The sequence below is a fragment of the Amblyomma mixtum genome, chromosome 9 (assembly GCF_055824585.1).
Source record: "Amblyomma mixtum isolate Tamu chromosome 9, ASM5582458v1, whole genome shotgun sequence".
Lineage (NCBI taxonomy): Eukaryota > Metazoa > Arthropoda > Arachnida > Ixodida > Ixodidae > Amblyomma > Amblyomma mixtum.
This window is the reverse complement of record NC_143020.1, coordinates 58,228,878-58,243,937: the sequence shown is the minus strand read 5'-3', so window position 1 is coordinate 58,243,937 and position 15,060 is coordinate 58,228,878. Positions and strand designations below refer to the sequence as shown.

Below are 15,060 nucleotides of genomic sequence, written 5' to 3'. Positions count from 1 at the left end.
TTTGGTAGTTTAACGCCACATTCGGGACTTTTGAGGAAATGGAATTGTAGAAGGTGGCCATTTGGCCAGACAACGCAAGGACATCCTGAGTATGACCTCAGAATGTATGACCTGAGTATGACCTCCTGAGTATAAACTCAGGATGTCCACGTCGGAATGTTCAGACATCTTCAGGCTTTCTATACTGGTCCTGAAGCAGTCCAGCTGGGATCCATTTTTCCATCCGTGTCGCATGCTCAGATCGTTTTGAGGATTTAGGTTGGGGACATTTTCAGAGCTACTTCTGAATTTGTATCAAGAGATTTTTTTTTTTCGTAGGAGTGCTGTAGTCAAAGCTAATATGAAAGAAGCTAACCAGAATGAGCAAAAAAGGCGCAGCACGGGTTTACTGTGCCCAGTGCCACAGAGAGCTATAACTCTCTTTTCCCTAAATCTAAAGTTGAATGGTCCAAAAATGTAAACAGTGTAACCTCATGCAAGCATCGAAAAATATTTCAAGATAACTCCTCAAGGCGCCTAATTTTCACAGGCACATAATATGTCTGTGTACACACTTTTTAATGAACCTACAGTTCTTAATAATGAGATCCTGAGTGCATGAGGTAAAGTTGGTTTGATCTCAGTCCCACGATATTGTTCTGCGACAGGACGATTGTAGGATATTCAAGGAATTTTCATCCTCCAGAAGCCCAGAAAAGTACAATCTGAGGACATCCTCATGAAGATAATCTAAACCGTGGAACCTTATGGAAAGCATGCAAAATTATTGCAGGATATCTCCTCAAGGCACATAATTTTGGGGTCGCAATGATCTACTTGATTATATGCATGTACAAGCGCGATGGAAAGAAACACGAGAAGAGCGGAGCCTAGGCTCTCTGCTGTTCGCGTTTCTTTTAAACACGCTTATACTTCAGTGGTAACAAAAAGATGCCAGATTTGTTTGTGATGCATTCTAGGACGACTCTAACGTCTTTTTCTTACCAGCGAAGTAAACACACCGTCAAAAGAAATTCGAACAGCGGTGCACATAGGCACCGTGCTGTTCGCGCTTATTTGCATCGTGATTGTACAGACGTTTTAATGAACCTACAGATTTTAATTAAAGAGATCCATAGAGCGAGAGATGAAGCTAGTTTGATCTCAGTTCAATCCCACAATATTCTCCTGCGATAGGACGATTGTAGGACATTCGAGGAATTTTCATCCTCCAGTTGTCCAGCAAAGTACAATCTGGGACACGCTCAAGACGATAAGGCATCGATGCCCTTCAAAGGTGCTCAGAATTGCCTCTTCAGAATAAGGACGTTCTGAGCATTTGAGGACATCCTCAGTACAATTAGTGCTGCCTGGGTTATATCTCTGGCTCTCGCTGAATAGATGTGGCGACGACGAAGTTATGTCGTGCACTCGATAGCGAGACCAAATCTTGTGCTCATCTGAGAATATCAAAGGGCTGCCACATGACCTGGAATTTTTTTCCCCAAGGGCCTTCAAGGTGCACTGAAGAGGAATCTGAACTCGTACTTTTTTACCGCTGGAACTCCATCTACACGTTCCGAGTGTTCTTGGAAACTTTGAATTATGGCCCTGTGCGGCCGATTTCCCTCATTTAAATCCGATTAAATGTCCCATCTCCCACCTTTTCTTTAAGGAGTTTACCAACGCATGGGGTGCCTTTCAGGCAGTCGCGTGGCAACTTTGCTTTCGCAATTATTTTGTTTCTTTTAGGTTTCCGTGAATAAATAGGTCTAGTCAGAGACTACCTAGTTGAATATTAGGCCCACCGAAGTGAAAATACGCGTGCACTCTTTGCTTTCGCCGATCACTACGTATCACTCCGCCGATGGCAGAGCAACAAGCCGCCACGGGACTGGATGAAAGGTTGGTCGACTCCTCCCACCATTTGCGGGGAATTAAAAATAAAAGAAGGGTTGAGCTCCATGTTAATCTGCTCTAAATTAGGGAACTTGGCCGCACAGGGCAATAATTCGAGGCTTCCAAGAACGCTTGGAACATGTAGACCGAGTTGCAGCGCTAAACATACGAGTTCAGATTCCTTTTCAGTGCACCTTTAAAGCTAGTTGCTTTAAACGGTTTATGATGATGCTAGCTTTTTATTGGCGCAAGGGCATCGAAGGCCAAAGAGCGCCAGACTCGAGGTTGTTGGCCAGCTCAGGCTAAAGTATGACACATTAAAATCAACTCCAGGTGTATAGGGCCTACGAGCAGTTAGCATGTCCATGAGGGTGTACAATTCAGGTGGAATTGCTTAAGGTGGTGTACAGAACCTAAAAGTTGTGGTACGAGGAGTTATACATAAAAGACGATAGCCTAAACCTCGGTCCTTGCTTGGACAAAAAGAGCGACGCATCTAGCAGCTCAGCCTTCTCAGCATTGAGGAGGGGCTGAGGTTACTTTAAATAAGAGATATCTTGCCAAAAGTCTATATGTGTAAAGTGTTTGAAAGCCCTATCCAATAAAGCATGCGGTCATCACCTGAAAATAAAGAAGGGTGCAATGGTTTTTTGAATGTGCACAGTTCTGGAACGTGTCGTCTTTCTGTCTCCAATCTCGGGCACGTGATTGATATGTGCACAACTGAGATGTGGGGTCCACATCTCGCCCACTGTGTGCCGGTGTAGCGTTTAAAAGATGTGAATGTGTGATGTATGTATATCTTATCCTCAGTCTGCAGATAGCAACTTCTTTGAATCAATTTTGTTCATCTCTGGCATATCTTCCAATCCTTGGTTTTGTCGTGTGTGGTTTGTTTTCTATTTGTCCCAATCCTGCAGGCATTCTTTGCGGAGTGCACTCCTAATATGAGGCCTGAGTATGGTGTGGAAGTTGGTTTACATGAATAAGACGCGGTTTGGCAGCCGACGCAGCAAGGCTATCTCCTTCCTCATTTCGTTCTATCCCACAGTGATCTAGTGCCCAGTATAATGAGCCGTAAAGCATTTCAAGAGGGAATTCATAACATGGTTTTTACAGGGTTTCCCGGAGGACAGGGCCATAACCACACTTAAAGGATCGGAATAAATAACAGAGGTTGGGATTTTCTTTTGTAGGATGGATCTGAAAGCCAACAGGATACCATGACATTCTGCATTAAATATTCTTGTGTGTCTATTCATTGTTCTCGTTTCGGAAGATTGACAGCTGTAAACTGCACTTGCAACTGAAGAAGTCTTGGAGGCATCAGTGTAAAACTCCCTGAACGAATACTTTGCTTGTAGGGGCATGAAGTGCTGTTTTATGCCTATTGGCAACCCATGCTTGCCAGCCTCACGAAAAAAAGTGTCGCAGTCAACTGGAACTGTCGACGGTTCAATTAAGAGCCACAGATTTTATGGAAAAGATCGGAAGAGGCCCGTCGAGTGCAAACTCTGGTTCGCTTGGCATGGAATGACCCCTTTGAAACCTGCCACGTTTAGGTTTGCAGGCGTAAAATTCAATTTACTTTGAAGGCGGTTGATGAGTTGAACTCAATTCCGTTATTTATGTTAAGATCAAAAATTCATGAAGCAATTAAGGCTTCATAGCTAATGAGTACATCCCATGGTAGAAGGCAGGGATATATGTGTGGCAAAACAAGGCTATAACAGCCTTTGCTGCAATATGTAATTGCATCAAAGTAATTGCGCCTTTTATAACGAAAGAAAATTCTGCCTTACAAAAAATGCTACTTGATCACTCAGAGTCTGAGTTTTATTATTCACTGCAAAACATAAAAACAGTTTTATTTCACAATCAATCTGCTCACAACAAAAGTGATGCGCAGAGGTCAGTCGATATAAACAACAGTCAAGATCCACTTAAAATTTCTTGAGGTGAAATTTCTTCCACAACCACCACTGGCCTTCAGGCATTTGCAAGATGTCCTCCTCACTCCAACATGCAAGTACGGCTCACGAAATCAACTCCAGTGTCATCCGAAGATGGTCTAGACACACATAACCGTCACGTGCAAGGTCAAACAGATTAAACGACCCTTCGGTATGATAAAAAGGCTCGTTCGATAATCCTGTGGGCCTTCGTATATATGTGCATAAAGGCCAGGGTTTAAATTCGAGCTGCCGTTTTGTCCATTCGTTCGGGTGCACCACACTAAGCCTAAATCTGTGTTGAAATGGCCATTGAACTACGTCATCCAAGTCGCCCTTGTGTAGCTGCAACCCCAAATAAAGCAACAGAGCCTGACCATTTGTCTTGAACACAACCGCAGGAGACACGCTGTAGCCACACAGGTACACTCGCTGGGTGTCATAGGCGGCGGATCCTAGCGCCACAGCTGTATCGTGGAGCAGTTGAATGTTTCTGATAAAGAAATGGCACTGTGATACTCCGTGTTCACTCTGACGAATGTGTCTGTTCAATTGGCCCAATACCTTTCTGTTTGCATTTTCTCTATCCTTAGCTTCATTGATGGCTGCAGCAAGCCGTGAATAGCAGTTGTGCCTTTGTGCCGACGCCTTTTGAAATTCACCTCTCATTTTTTCTTCTAATGAACTTATTCTGCTCGGGAGAGTGTCGGCTGCCTCACTTCTAGCGATCAAGGATCCTTCTATTTGTTCAGATGTGGTTATATGGAGAGCCCTTCCGTTTAAAGTGTCGTGGCCTTCTCGGGCTTCCTGAGAGGGTTCCTGCTTTATAGCTTTACTGTCAGCGTTTATATGTTGCGACGTCCTGTTCAAATGGTCGGCTCGTGTATTGCCATCGCTAAGCAACTGCTCCAGGATTGCCCTCATTTCGCCTGTGTGCTGATCTAGGGCTCTTCTCAGAGCTGTCAAAAGTGACTCGTCATGTTGCCCAGTCTGCCCTCCGTGTTCTGAAGGAGGACGAGTTGGGAGACCTGAACAGCCAGATCCGAGGTGCTCGCACACGTTGCGGCAAAGAACAGACGCCGAGCACTCTGGGCAGTGAACAGAGTGGTGTCCACAGTCGTGCTGGAAGTGTTGGGCGATGTCTGAAGCAGCCATTACAGCAGTGCAACCGTTCTCTTCGTTCCAGCAGTTGACCTGCATTGAAAGCGGTAAATGTTAGTTATTGAAATTACTAAAGGTGCAAGCGACAAGAATAATACAACATCAAGATGAGGTGCCCTTGTCATCCCCGGTATATGGCTTCGATTATTCAAATTAAAATATAAAAAAACATCTCATCCACGCTTGTATAGGGTAGGAGGAAGCCGCTAAACTGAAAATGACTCAAGCTATATAAATATCACTGAAGGCAGGTGCAAAAAAATTGATAAAAGATGTGCTCACAATCAGAATCTTGACTGCAAGAAAGGGAATTATAAGTGCAATGTTACCGCATTACATCTACAATGCTCTAATTGATCGCCCCTAATTTTCATCCTAAAAAGTTACCTTAAGGGTGCGATGCGGTTGCGTTAATAGGTCTCTTCAGCAGCCTGAGGTCCTCGTTGCAGATCACTCCACAGATATGAAAACTGTTCTTTATTGCCTTATTTTGTTGTTTATGTCATTTTTTTTAACCACACAAGGCCTCCTTTCAGCCAAGTCGAACAAACCTTCCTCAACGGTCTCAGTGGTTGAGGAGTAGCAGTCCGAGTCACAGACTCGCATCTCGATAATTTTTCTTTTCAGCGCAATTGCTGTTCGTTCTTCCAAGGCACTACGTAATGGTGGTGGGATTGCGTCACCACACAGTAGACCCGTGAGGAAATGTTAGCAACGTCATCACTCTTTCATTCTGTCATCCTTGTCCGTGGATTGAATTACCCGCGTGTGGTTATGTGCTTTGTTTTGACGTCATCACCCTGTCGACCAATCCAGATTTTTTTCTCGACACGCTGTTGCCGATACCCGGTTCTCCGCTGAATAGGGCCCTTAATGCTTTCACGTTAAAATTTGCCCTAAAAAGGCAGTTCTCAAGTGCGTACGCTCCAGAGACTGCATTTTTCAGGCTTGCACTGAGGTTTTATACTTTGCATTGGCAGGGGGCCCGATCGACGAGCCTTTAAATTGGCGTATTGCGCAACCCTGCAGTTACTGCTCTACTGAAAGTCGGGTTCAGCTGCTATCAGCCGACTGAGTGCTAAATATTAGACACCTTTAGCATACCGTGTACCGGTAGTCTGCGCGCAGCCAATGCGCAAGTCAATTTGACGGCGCCAGGTACCAGGCAGCTGCGCGCATGCCTGCAGCATCCGGACCAATCAGCGCATGCTCACTGGCAGTAGGCGGGCTCCCGGTACTCCGGTAATGGCAACGGTTGCATGGTACGCGGTATGTAGATGTCTATTAATATAGACGCCTTTAGCATAATGTACTGTGTTAGCGTTGCCATTTTCCGGAGCACCGGGATCCCACCCACTGCCAGTGAGCATGCGCTGACTGGTCCTGATGCTGCAGGCATTTGCGCAGTATGGATGGATGGATGGATAGGAGCGCCCCCTTTGAAACGGGGTGGTGGCAATTGCCACCATGCTCTGCTTTTCTTTCTTTATTATTTTTTTGTTTACTGTGTTGGCAATTCTCATTAAGAATCGCCATCATCTTTACCTACGGTTGCCTACAGTTCTAACCTTATGCCACATCTCTGGTTTTCAGCCACCAATCCTCCAATAACTTTTAGAGCGCAGCTCTTTGGCGTCCGTTCCTGGGTTTCGCGTCGTCGTCGGCCTCGTAACCAGCTCCGCCCCCCTTTCATCCCCCCAGCGCTATCGGCGTCAGCGGCATCAGTAAGTCGCTGCTATCTCTTCCCTCCTCCCTTTATCATGTTGTCCGCTTGCTGCGCGCGCTTCTGCCCCCATCGTTTGCCGCTGGGTGTACACGCCGCTACCCTCCCCCCTCTTCCTGCGAGTCTCCGGTTGTCAAAGCGCCGGCTCGAACTTAATTCCTTTCTTCGCTCCTCCTCCAATGCAACCCCTGTGCGGTGGCAATCAGAGAGCCAGATCGGTGGCGGCGGATCTGTATATGTGCATCGCCCGAGCCGACATTGCGAATACGTGTGAAAAATAAAAAAAAAAATTCTGTGATAGCGCATATATGTGTTGCTCGATTTCTTTGCCTCAATCTATCGAAAAGGTGAAACAGCTTATTTGCTGCGCGCAAATTTCGCATTAGGAAGTAACGTACTCGTCGGTAATTTTTTGCTAACTTCTACGGCATATTTATTTACATGACCATTGTTATCTTTAATCCCTTGGGCCTCCGGAAGAGTGACTGTGCCTGCATCGACATCCGGATGGATACCATCACATTTGAGTATGAGGTGTTCAATTGTTTCCACAGATCAACCACACACTGCACATGTGTCAGCTTCTTCGTCAAATTTATTTTTGTAGCTGCGCGTTCTAAGGCACCCTGACCTAGCGTCAAAGGGTAGGGTTATCATAGAAAAATTCTTTCCTGATCTGCCTTTTCCAGTATCGATATAGTTCTACACTATGTTTCTTTTCCATTGAATTAATCCAATTTTTAAATTCGGCGTTTTTAACCTGTCGTTTAATGTTCTTTCTTTCTCCGTCCTCATGACCGGCATGCTTATTGGTTAGTTTTCTAGTTCTCTTCCGCCACTGCGAGTCAACGCTCTTCCTGTATAAATATTTAAATACCTTAGCTGTCCACCTGCTGTCGTCCAATTTCCTCAGGCTTTCTTCATATAGTATTTTACTCTTAGCTTCCCGTGCTTCGAAAGATGCCCAGCCGATATCTCCTTGCACTGCCTCGTTTGTGGTTTTGCCGTGGTCACCTAGTGCTAATCTTCCAACAGCTCTCTGATTTACGTCTAATCTCGACAGAACTTCTGCCCTTAAGCACAGAACCGCATTGCCGAAAGTAAGCCCCTCACCATTATTCCTTTCCAAACACCTCTTAACACTTCATATTTGTTGTAGGTTGAAGGTTTATTTCCGCAACTGGGTGTTGCGAGGACAGCCAGGGAAAAAGCTGTATAGACAGCTTGAGAGGTCCTGGCTTCCTCTTACAGTGCAGCATTGACGGTGGCGGAGTACGACATCAAACAAAATGTAAGTAAAGTATGTTCGGAACAGAGAATGAGACATGTACGTTCAATACGTAGTACATTGTGCTTATAAAAGAAAGAAGAACTACATTAGATCAAAGAGCCTATAAAGGCAAACACAGGGAGGAGAAAATAAATGACAGCAAAATTGACAGGTGCACTCAAAGTGGTAATAGTGGTACCCCCATAATGCCCTATGTTTCATTATCCCGGCATCTCTTCGTCATTTTGCCCTAAGAGACTGTTCATGCTTTTCCGTGTATATCTGCCCTTCGTTTAGCCATGTCCCGAGGTATTTTTATTCGGCCACTTTGGGTATTTCGTGGCATTGTATTACAAGCAACTGATCAGTTGTATGGTTGAAAATCATCACACCTGACTTAGTTGCGCTAAAACTGAATCCTAGAGCGTCTCCTTTGTCTCCACAACAATTAACCAAAGTTAGTAATTCTTCCTGGCTATCTGCTATCAGTACAATATCGTCCGCATACATTAAACCCGGCAGTCGCTGCTCAACTGCATTTCCGCCTAATCTGTACTACAGATTATAACCTAGATTACTTTCTTCTGGTCTTGTTTCCATATTTACCACTTAAAACGTGAACAGCAGCGGTGATAGAGGACAACCTTGCCTTAATCCTTTGTGCACCCCCACAGTTGTGGTACTTTTTTTTCTCTTCCCATGTAATTTCCACTTTATTATCTCGGTAGATTTCCTGTAAAAAATAAATTACCTCATGACCAATACCTAAATCTTGTAATATGCTCCACAGGAGTTCCCTGTTCACGTTATCGTATGCACCGCTTATGTCGAGAAATGCTAAATACAGAGGTCTGTTTCCCGCCTTAGCAATTTCTATGCATTGGGTAAGCACGAACAGGCTATCATCTAAGCGCCTACCCCTTCTGAACCCATTCTGAAGTTCCCCGAGTATGCGATTACCTTCTACCCATGACTGCATTTTTAATTTCACCGCCTGCATTGCCAGCCTGTACATACCAGATGTTATCGTAATCGGCCGGAAGGATTTCATGTTCATCTTATCTTTATGTTCATCTCGCAGCTGCTGGGTACCTGGCGCCACCTGGCGTCCTCGAGGCGATCTGCACATACGCACTGACATAGGGCCGGCTCCCGGCAGGTATTCTGGTAACAGTACACGGTATCCTAAAGGTGTCTTATTCGTACAGTGGTAGGAAGCGTGCCATGAGACCGCATCAGGCGTCTCACCGAGTGCTAGGCACTCTTTACTTGAACTAGGGGTTTTTAAAATTATCAGCCCAGACAATTCACTTAAGAAGTGCCAAAAATTTACATAATTTCCACTTGACTTTACACTCCTGTGCAGAAAAGCATACTTTATTAATTGTTTTTTTTTCTTATTTTTTTTAAAACATGATTTCATTTCTGTAGAAACACGGTATGATGAGCGAAATCACGTACAGTGGTCAGAGCAATTCTCTAGAGCAAACGAAAGCCGCGATGTAGCAAAAACAATGTGAAATTTTTAGCAGGTACTCTGTTCCGGAGACGCATAGACCAAGTTGCCTTGACAGTCGCGTTGTGCCACGGATATCTCTGCCGCCTGATACAAGCCGGGCAAAAAAGCGTGACGAACGCGAGAGTGGCAATGAAATTATTAACGACTAAATTAGGTGACTTGTAATAGCAAAAACGATTGAAAACGAATGCTGAACGAGACGACTTGCCCTAATAAATTTTCGTGCCCAGCCGTTAGATCACTCGAAGTGTTTACATCCCAAAGCGTATATCGACGTTTGTGCGTGGACCACATGGTAATCTAAGTCACAGAGCAGACTCGATTATGTGCCGCACACGGATGTTTCCCGTGCGGATATTAAAGGGTCCACTCCGGCGCTTGCGAGGGTATATGCCTATCGGAAGGAATAATTTAGCGAATAATGCTGCCGGACTCGAGGGATATGTCTTCCTCTACAGAGCGCACGAAATAAATCTCTGAGAGCAACACTAAACGAAAGCATGGCCTTCAGTTTGCCGCCCAATTACGTCTTCGCAGCTGTCGTGGCGCACCGTGGATTAAACTTCCTGTCATGCCTGCCAAGTTTTTATTTTCCAATTTTCCATGACTACCCGGCTGTAGTCGTATCAATCCGTAGGCTAAACTTTCGCAGATTCCGGTCAAGTCTCGCGGTTGGATTGAGGATAAGGAGCGCCGAACACCCCCCCATCAGTAGAAATACAGTTAAGTTCCTCACGTGAGCACTTCTGAGTGGCAGGAAGATTGCTTAAAGTCCGATAGTACAAGAAACGTACTCGAACGGTCACTGCGTCACCGCTAATCGCATCCCTGAATAGCGAGACATTCACCTTTCGTTATGAGAAGGCGTCGTCATGTCGTCCGCTTACGCGAAACGTCCAGCCTTTATTGCATTTAAAAACACCAAGCATCAGACGCGTAAAACCTGAACAGTTCGCCCTCTTCACTCACCTCTTTACTTAGCAGCTCTTGGACGGGAAAGTACGTCCAGTTCACGCCTTTTTCCGGGCACAGCAGGCCATCCAGGGGACAGACGGGCTCGACGCCCTCCGTGCAATGCTCGTAACAGGATATGCAGAGGACGTGCTGGCAGGCAAGGACTGCCGCCTTTGTGCGCACCAGTCCGCAAGCACTGCACGCTCTGATGCGTGGAGGCGGCTTCACGAAGTGCAGAGGCCTCCAGTCGAGCTCGGCTGTGAAGCCGACCAGCGTGTAGGGCACTTTTCCAGGAGGCATTCCGTCCTGCTGTCGTCCTAGTGCTAAAGACGATGGAAATGCTGTGCCCATCCGAGAATGCTTGTCCCGCTATCTCTGTCTCTCCCCCTCTATCCTTCGGTTTTGTTTTTTGCCCGTCGTCAAGGCTCTGATCGCTGTGAATAGCCACCTGTTCCGGTTCCTTGCCACGTGGTGAATCGTCAACACTTTCAAGTCACTCTTCGGAATGCTACCCCGCAGGCATGCGCATGTCTGCCGCTGAGCTGAAATGATAGCTCGTTGATCACCGAAATTTTGACCATAATGGGAAAGAGAGAGAGGATTCCCGGGGCTTTGTTAAAGTCTTCGTCCAGTGTTTCATTTTTGTTTTGCAGGTACGTGTTCCTTCGACAAAGATTACGTGGTGGCGGGAGCGAGAAATAAGACGTTACTGCAGTTCCGTGACACCGTCATGTTGTGGGATAACCGCGTACCCCATTTTCTTCGCTAGCCAACGGCAAGCGTGCGAACGCCACATGGCGAACCGCGCGAGCCGCTAGGCAACGCTGCTAAAGCTAGCGCGACTGTTCGCGCAGGCTAAGTGCGCGCGCGAAAAGTAGTTCGCCATAAAACCAAAGCGAACACAAGCATATTTCGTTACGACAAATCACGTACCGCGACCTCCTGGACTTCTCTTTACCTCGTGCCACATTTTCGTAATGCGACCTTTCGAGACATCGAAAAGAAAAAAGTACACGTGGCGGTATGATACGCGGTTGGTAGGGCGAATCACTCCTACTCAATCCGCGCCCAAAAAGTAGTTCCCACTGCGTGAAAATTATTGCAAGAGAGCCCGCTCACTGAGCGCCTGAGCGCTTCGACCATGATTTTCAATGCTACCATTCAAATTTCAAATTCTTTATTTCTGCCTTGTAAAGATACAGACAGCGGAGGCGCAGAAAAAGCTGTGAGAGACAGCTTGACTAAGCCGCAGCCCCCTTTCGCTTGGCAGCAGCTTGACAGCAAGGCTTTTAATACAAAGGCAGTTGCAAAGCGTGATAACATGTATACAATAATGAGCAGGTACAAGAGAAAACGAAAGAACATTATACAATACTAACACAATATTCACACTGGGTGGACACAGGTACTGACAGCAAAGAAAAAAAAAGAGAAAGAAAAAAAAACACACAAAACAAAAATTCTACATGCTGTCGATCAGAGTATCGATCACGATTATACTATCAGTGGCCGTTACTTGGTTCCATTAGTCTTCCCTTACAGCCGACTACACCGATGGCGACGCATTTCACCTAAAATAAGTGCAAACCGTCGTGAGAACTTTTGGAAGAAAAATACGTGCAATTTGCCAACTGCGAGAAGTCAGAGCTACAAAATAAGCTCGCGTCAGTGTGAGCTCGCTTCAACTGCTTGGTCTTGCACGTGGTATGGAGCACTAAAAGGAGATGGCGCTTCCGCATGTCATTGAAACTCTGCGTCAGATATGCGCAGTCGGATCACTCTTTTTTTGTGCTTATAGCTGCTAAGAGAAGGCGATGCGTACGAAAATATTTACTGAGTCGACCTCTTCCGTTGCTCCCGAGCGGTCTCCTTGTGTCCCTCGCTTGCTGTAAACCATTAGTGTCGACACCGTATACTTAGTTACATGCTTTTTTTCTTGTATTGATGCGTCACAGACGATGGCTGTGCCGTCAGAGTTCACTACAGACGAGTGCGAGGAAAAAGTAACTGATTTATACACTGCTCATCGTGTTAACTGACTGTACTGTTTCAGCCAACCAGACTAAAAAGCAGAACAACGAATGTAGGAGGCGCCCCAATTAGGACGCGTATATTAGTGTCTGCTTTTTTCGATCTGAAAAAAAAAGAATGGTTTGGCCAGTCAGCATCACGGGATGTACTAGAACGCTTGTCAATTGCACACTACAGAGCGGCACTGCAGACCTGTTCATATAGTTCGGTCAGGTGTGTTTTCACGCTTTTAAGTGTACTGGGGCTGTTTTTACGTTTAGCCCTTTTAAGCTGTGTATTCAACGATGGTTTCTTCTACAGAGATCATTCACCTGACCTCATCTGCAAGGCTCAGCAGGATGGGTGCACAGCTGTGGGAAGCTGACAACTGCATTGCCTCAGCTCGCCGCCACAAAAGCGCGTTAATGCGGCGGAAAAGTAACAGCTAAATACCTGCTCTTGCTTAAATAGCGGTTCTTTAGTTTCAGATTTTCGTACTAACCACCCCTTTCCCCGAAAAAAGAGCAAAAGGGTAGCACCTGTCTGGGTGAAGTGACGCCAGAGGGAGCCTCTTGTCTATTCAGAGAATGGATACTGAAGCCAGAGGGAGCCTCTTGTCTATTGAGAGAATGGATACTGAAGCATAATCTGAAAATTGAACAAAAACGCTGAAAATAGTTTCTCAGGATGTGATTACACCGAAATCTAGTCGTCAGTGCGCATATTTTTCAGCGGATGGTTTTATTTTCGATGTTTCATGAGCGCGCGCCACGCCCTCCTGGAAGGCGCGAGGTGAACTGTGTGACGTCATGGCACACTCCCGCGGCGACAGATATGGCGACGTCCTTCGATGCATGAAGCCTCGCTTCGGACTGGTTTCGTCGTTGTTACTGCCTTCTTCAGGGCGTTAAGTGGCCATAAATGGGCCACCAGTCTTTCGCTTCGTCTCCTGTCGCCCACAAGAAAACGTACGAGTAATAAATTTGCTTTCTTTTGTTATTTAGAGGGACGATTCTGCCCCTTTAGGCGAAGAGGGGCGTCGGTTTGTTTTTTTTATTTCTTTACTTATTGATACTGCGATCTTTTACAGGATCGCAAGATCGCAGACAATACTGGTTCCCATCTTAACCACCAGATGGCGCCACTAGTCTGAACATCTTTGGGCTTCTGTTTTAAAAGTGACAATGTTAGATATGGTGTAAGGTCCGGGAAAAATAGCTGCATTTAGCGTACGTAAGCGTGCATACGGTTATGGTATGTAGACAGCATCGATTAACATCTTGACATATCTGTGTACGCTGTGAGCAAACGACAGACAGACGACGAGCGGCCGATGCGATGACAATCGTGCTTCTGCGGGAACGGTGGGCGCGCGGGTGTAATGACGTCGAGTCCCAGCTTCCACAGGCGGCCGCCAGGTGCAACGATACGGCAATAAATCGCGAAAGAAAACGTGTTGTCCGCCTTTTTCGCTAAAATGCTTGTCGCGTTTATCAATTTTAGCAGTCAAGCTTTTGTTTACATGTAAAAGAGCAGCTCCAAAAGTTTGGTTCAGTATCCCTTTAATGTTAAACAGGGAGTTTCTCAAAGACTCGTACAAAATTCTAAATGCAATGGAGCCTCCTTCGCGTGAAAAGTGATGAAAAACAAATTGCTGCTGGCATTTTTTTCTTCTTTTATTACCGTAACAGCAGCTACATGATCCGCATGAAATACAAAAAAAAGACACACAGCGGTTATGTTCCACATGGGGAATTTACTGCTTTTCAGGGAATTTCGGGATCAAAATATGCCGAAAAGGGAATCTTCGTATGTTCTCGGGAAATTTTCTCGTTCCAACCGACTTGTTGACGTTGCTAAACTGCTACGCGGATGAAGGGGCAGAAATGTCGATTTTCGGGCCTAATTTGGGAAAGTTTTGGTTATGAAATGGAACATCACTGCTAACCGCAAAACAGAAGCATTAGTAGAGATTTAAGTTTATGCATGAAACTGTCGAGACGCTTTGAACAATTCTCGATCCATGCTTAGAAGCATGAACAAACTGCAGGGACTTCCAGAGGCTTTCTGGGAGAAATGATTAGTCCCGAATTCTCGCTTGGAGCAGATTAGACTCAGATTAGCCACCTTAGTTTCTTCCGAATTATGTCCTCGCACACATAGTCTTCATTTCTGAGTTGTCTTAGCCTCAGCGATGGAAAACGAAAAAAGACTCCTATGGTGGTGGTAGTGGTAGTGGTTTATTTAAAAAAATAAAAAGTGAAGCAAAAGAGTGTTGCCGGCCGCGGCAATTGCTATCTAATATCTTAAGCACCCGAGCTGCAGCCGGCGGAAACGAAAGGGAAAGGAAGAGGATAGTGAGGAGAAGTATAGCGGGGAGCGACAGCGAGAAAGGACAGGGTAGAGCTATGTACACTATTTACAAAATACAAAAGTAATCAAGTTCGCGCCGCTCGCGCGCTAATGTCCAAGCATTGTCCGAAAATAAGTGCGCGCGAGCGGCCACTGCGCACAACCACTTACACAAGAAGTAAACTGTATATACATAGCCGCGCGCACGTAGCGTCCTGTCTCGGATTAATCGCGCGCGCGG

The 15,060-nt window shown here is 45.8% G+C and overlaps 1 protein-coding gene across 1 annotated transcript; it reads right to left on the bottom strand.

Annotated features, from left to right (window-relative positions):
- Window positions 1-3,914: 3,914 nt before the first annotated feature.
- Window positions 3,915-10,757, bottom strand: LOC149329183 (TNF receptor-associated factor 5-like). Its single transcript, XM_089559192.1, has 2 exons — window positions 10,473-10,757; window positions 3,915-5,024 (listed from the first exon to the last, which is right to left on the bottom strand). Exons 1-2 carry the CDS (start codon window positions 10,755-10,757, stop codon window positions 3,915-3,917), a joined length of 1,395 nt encoding a protein of 464 aa, XP_089415318.1.
- Between the last annotated feature and the right edge of the window lie 4,303 nt (window positions 10,758-15,060).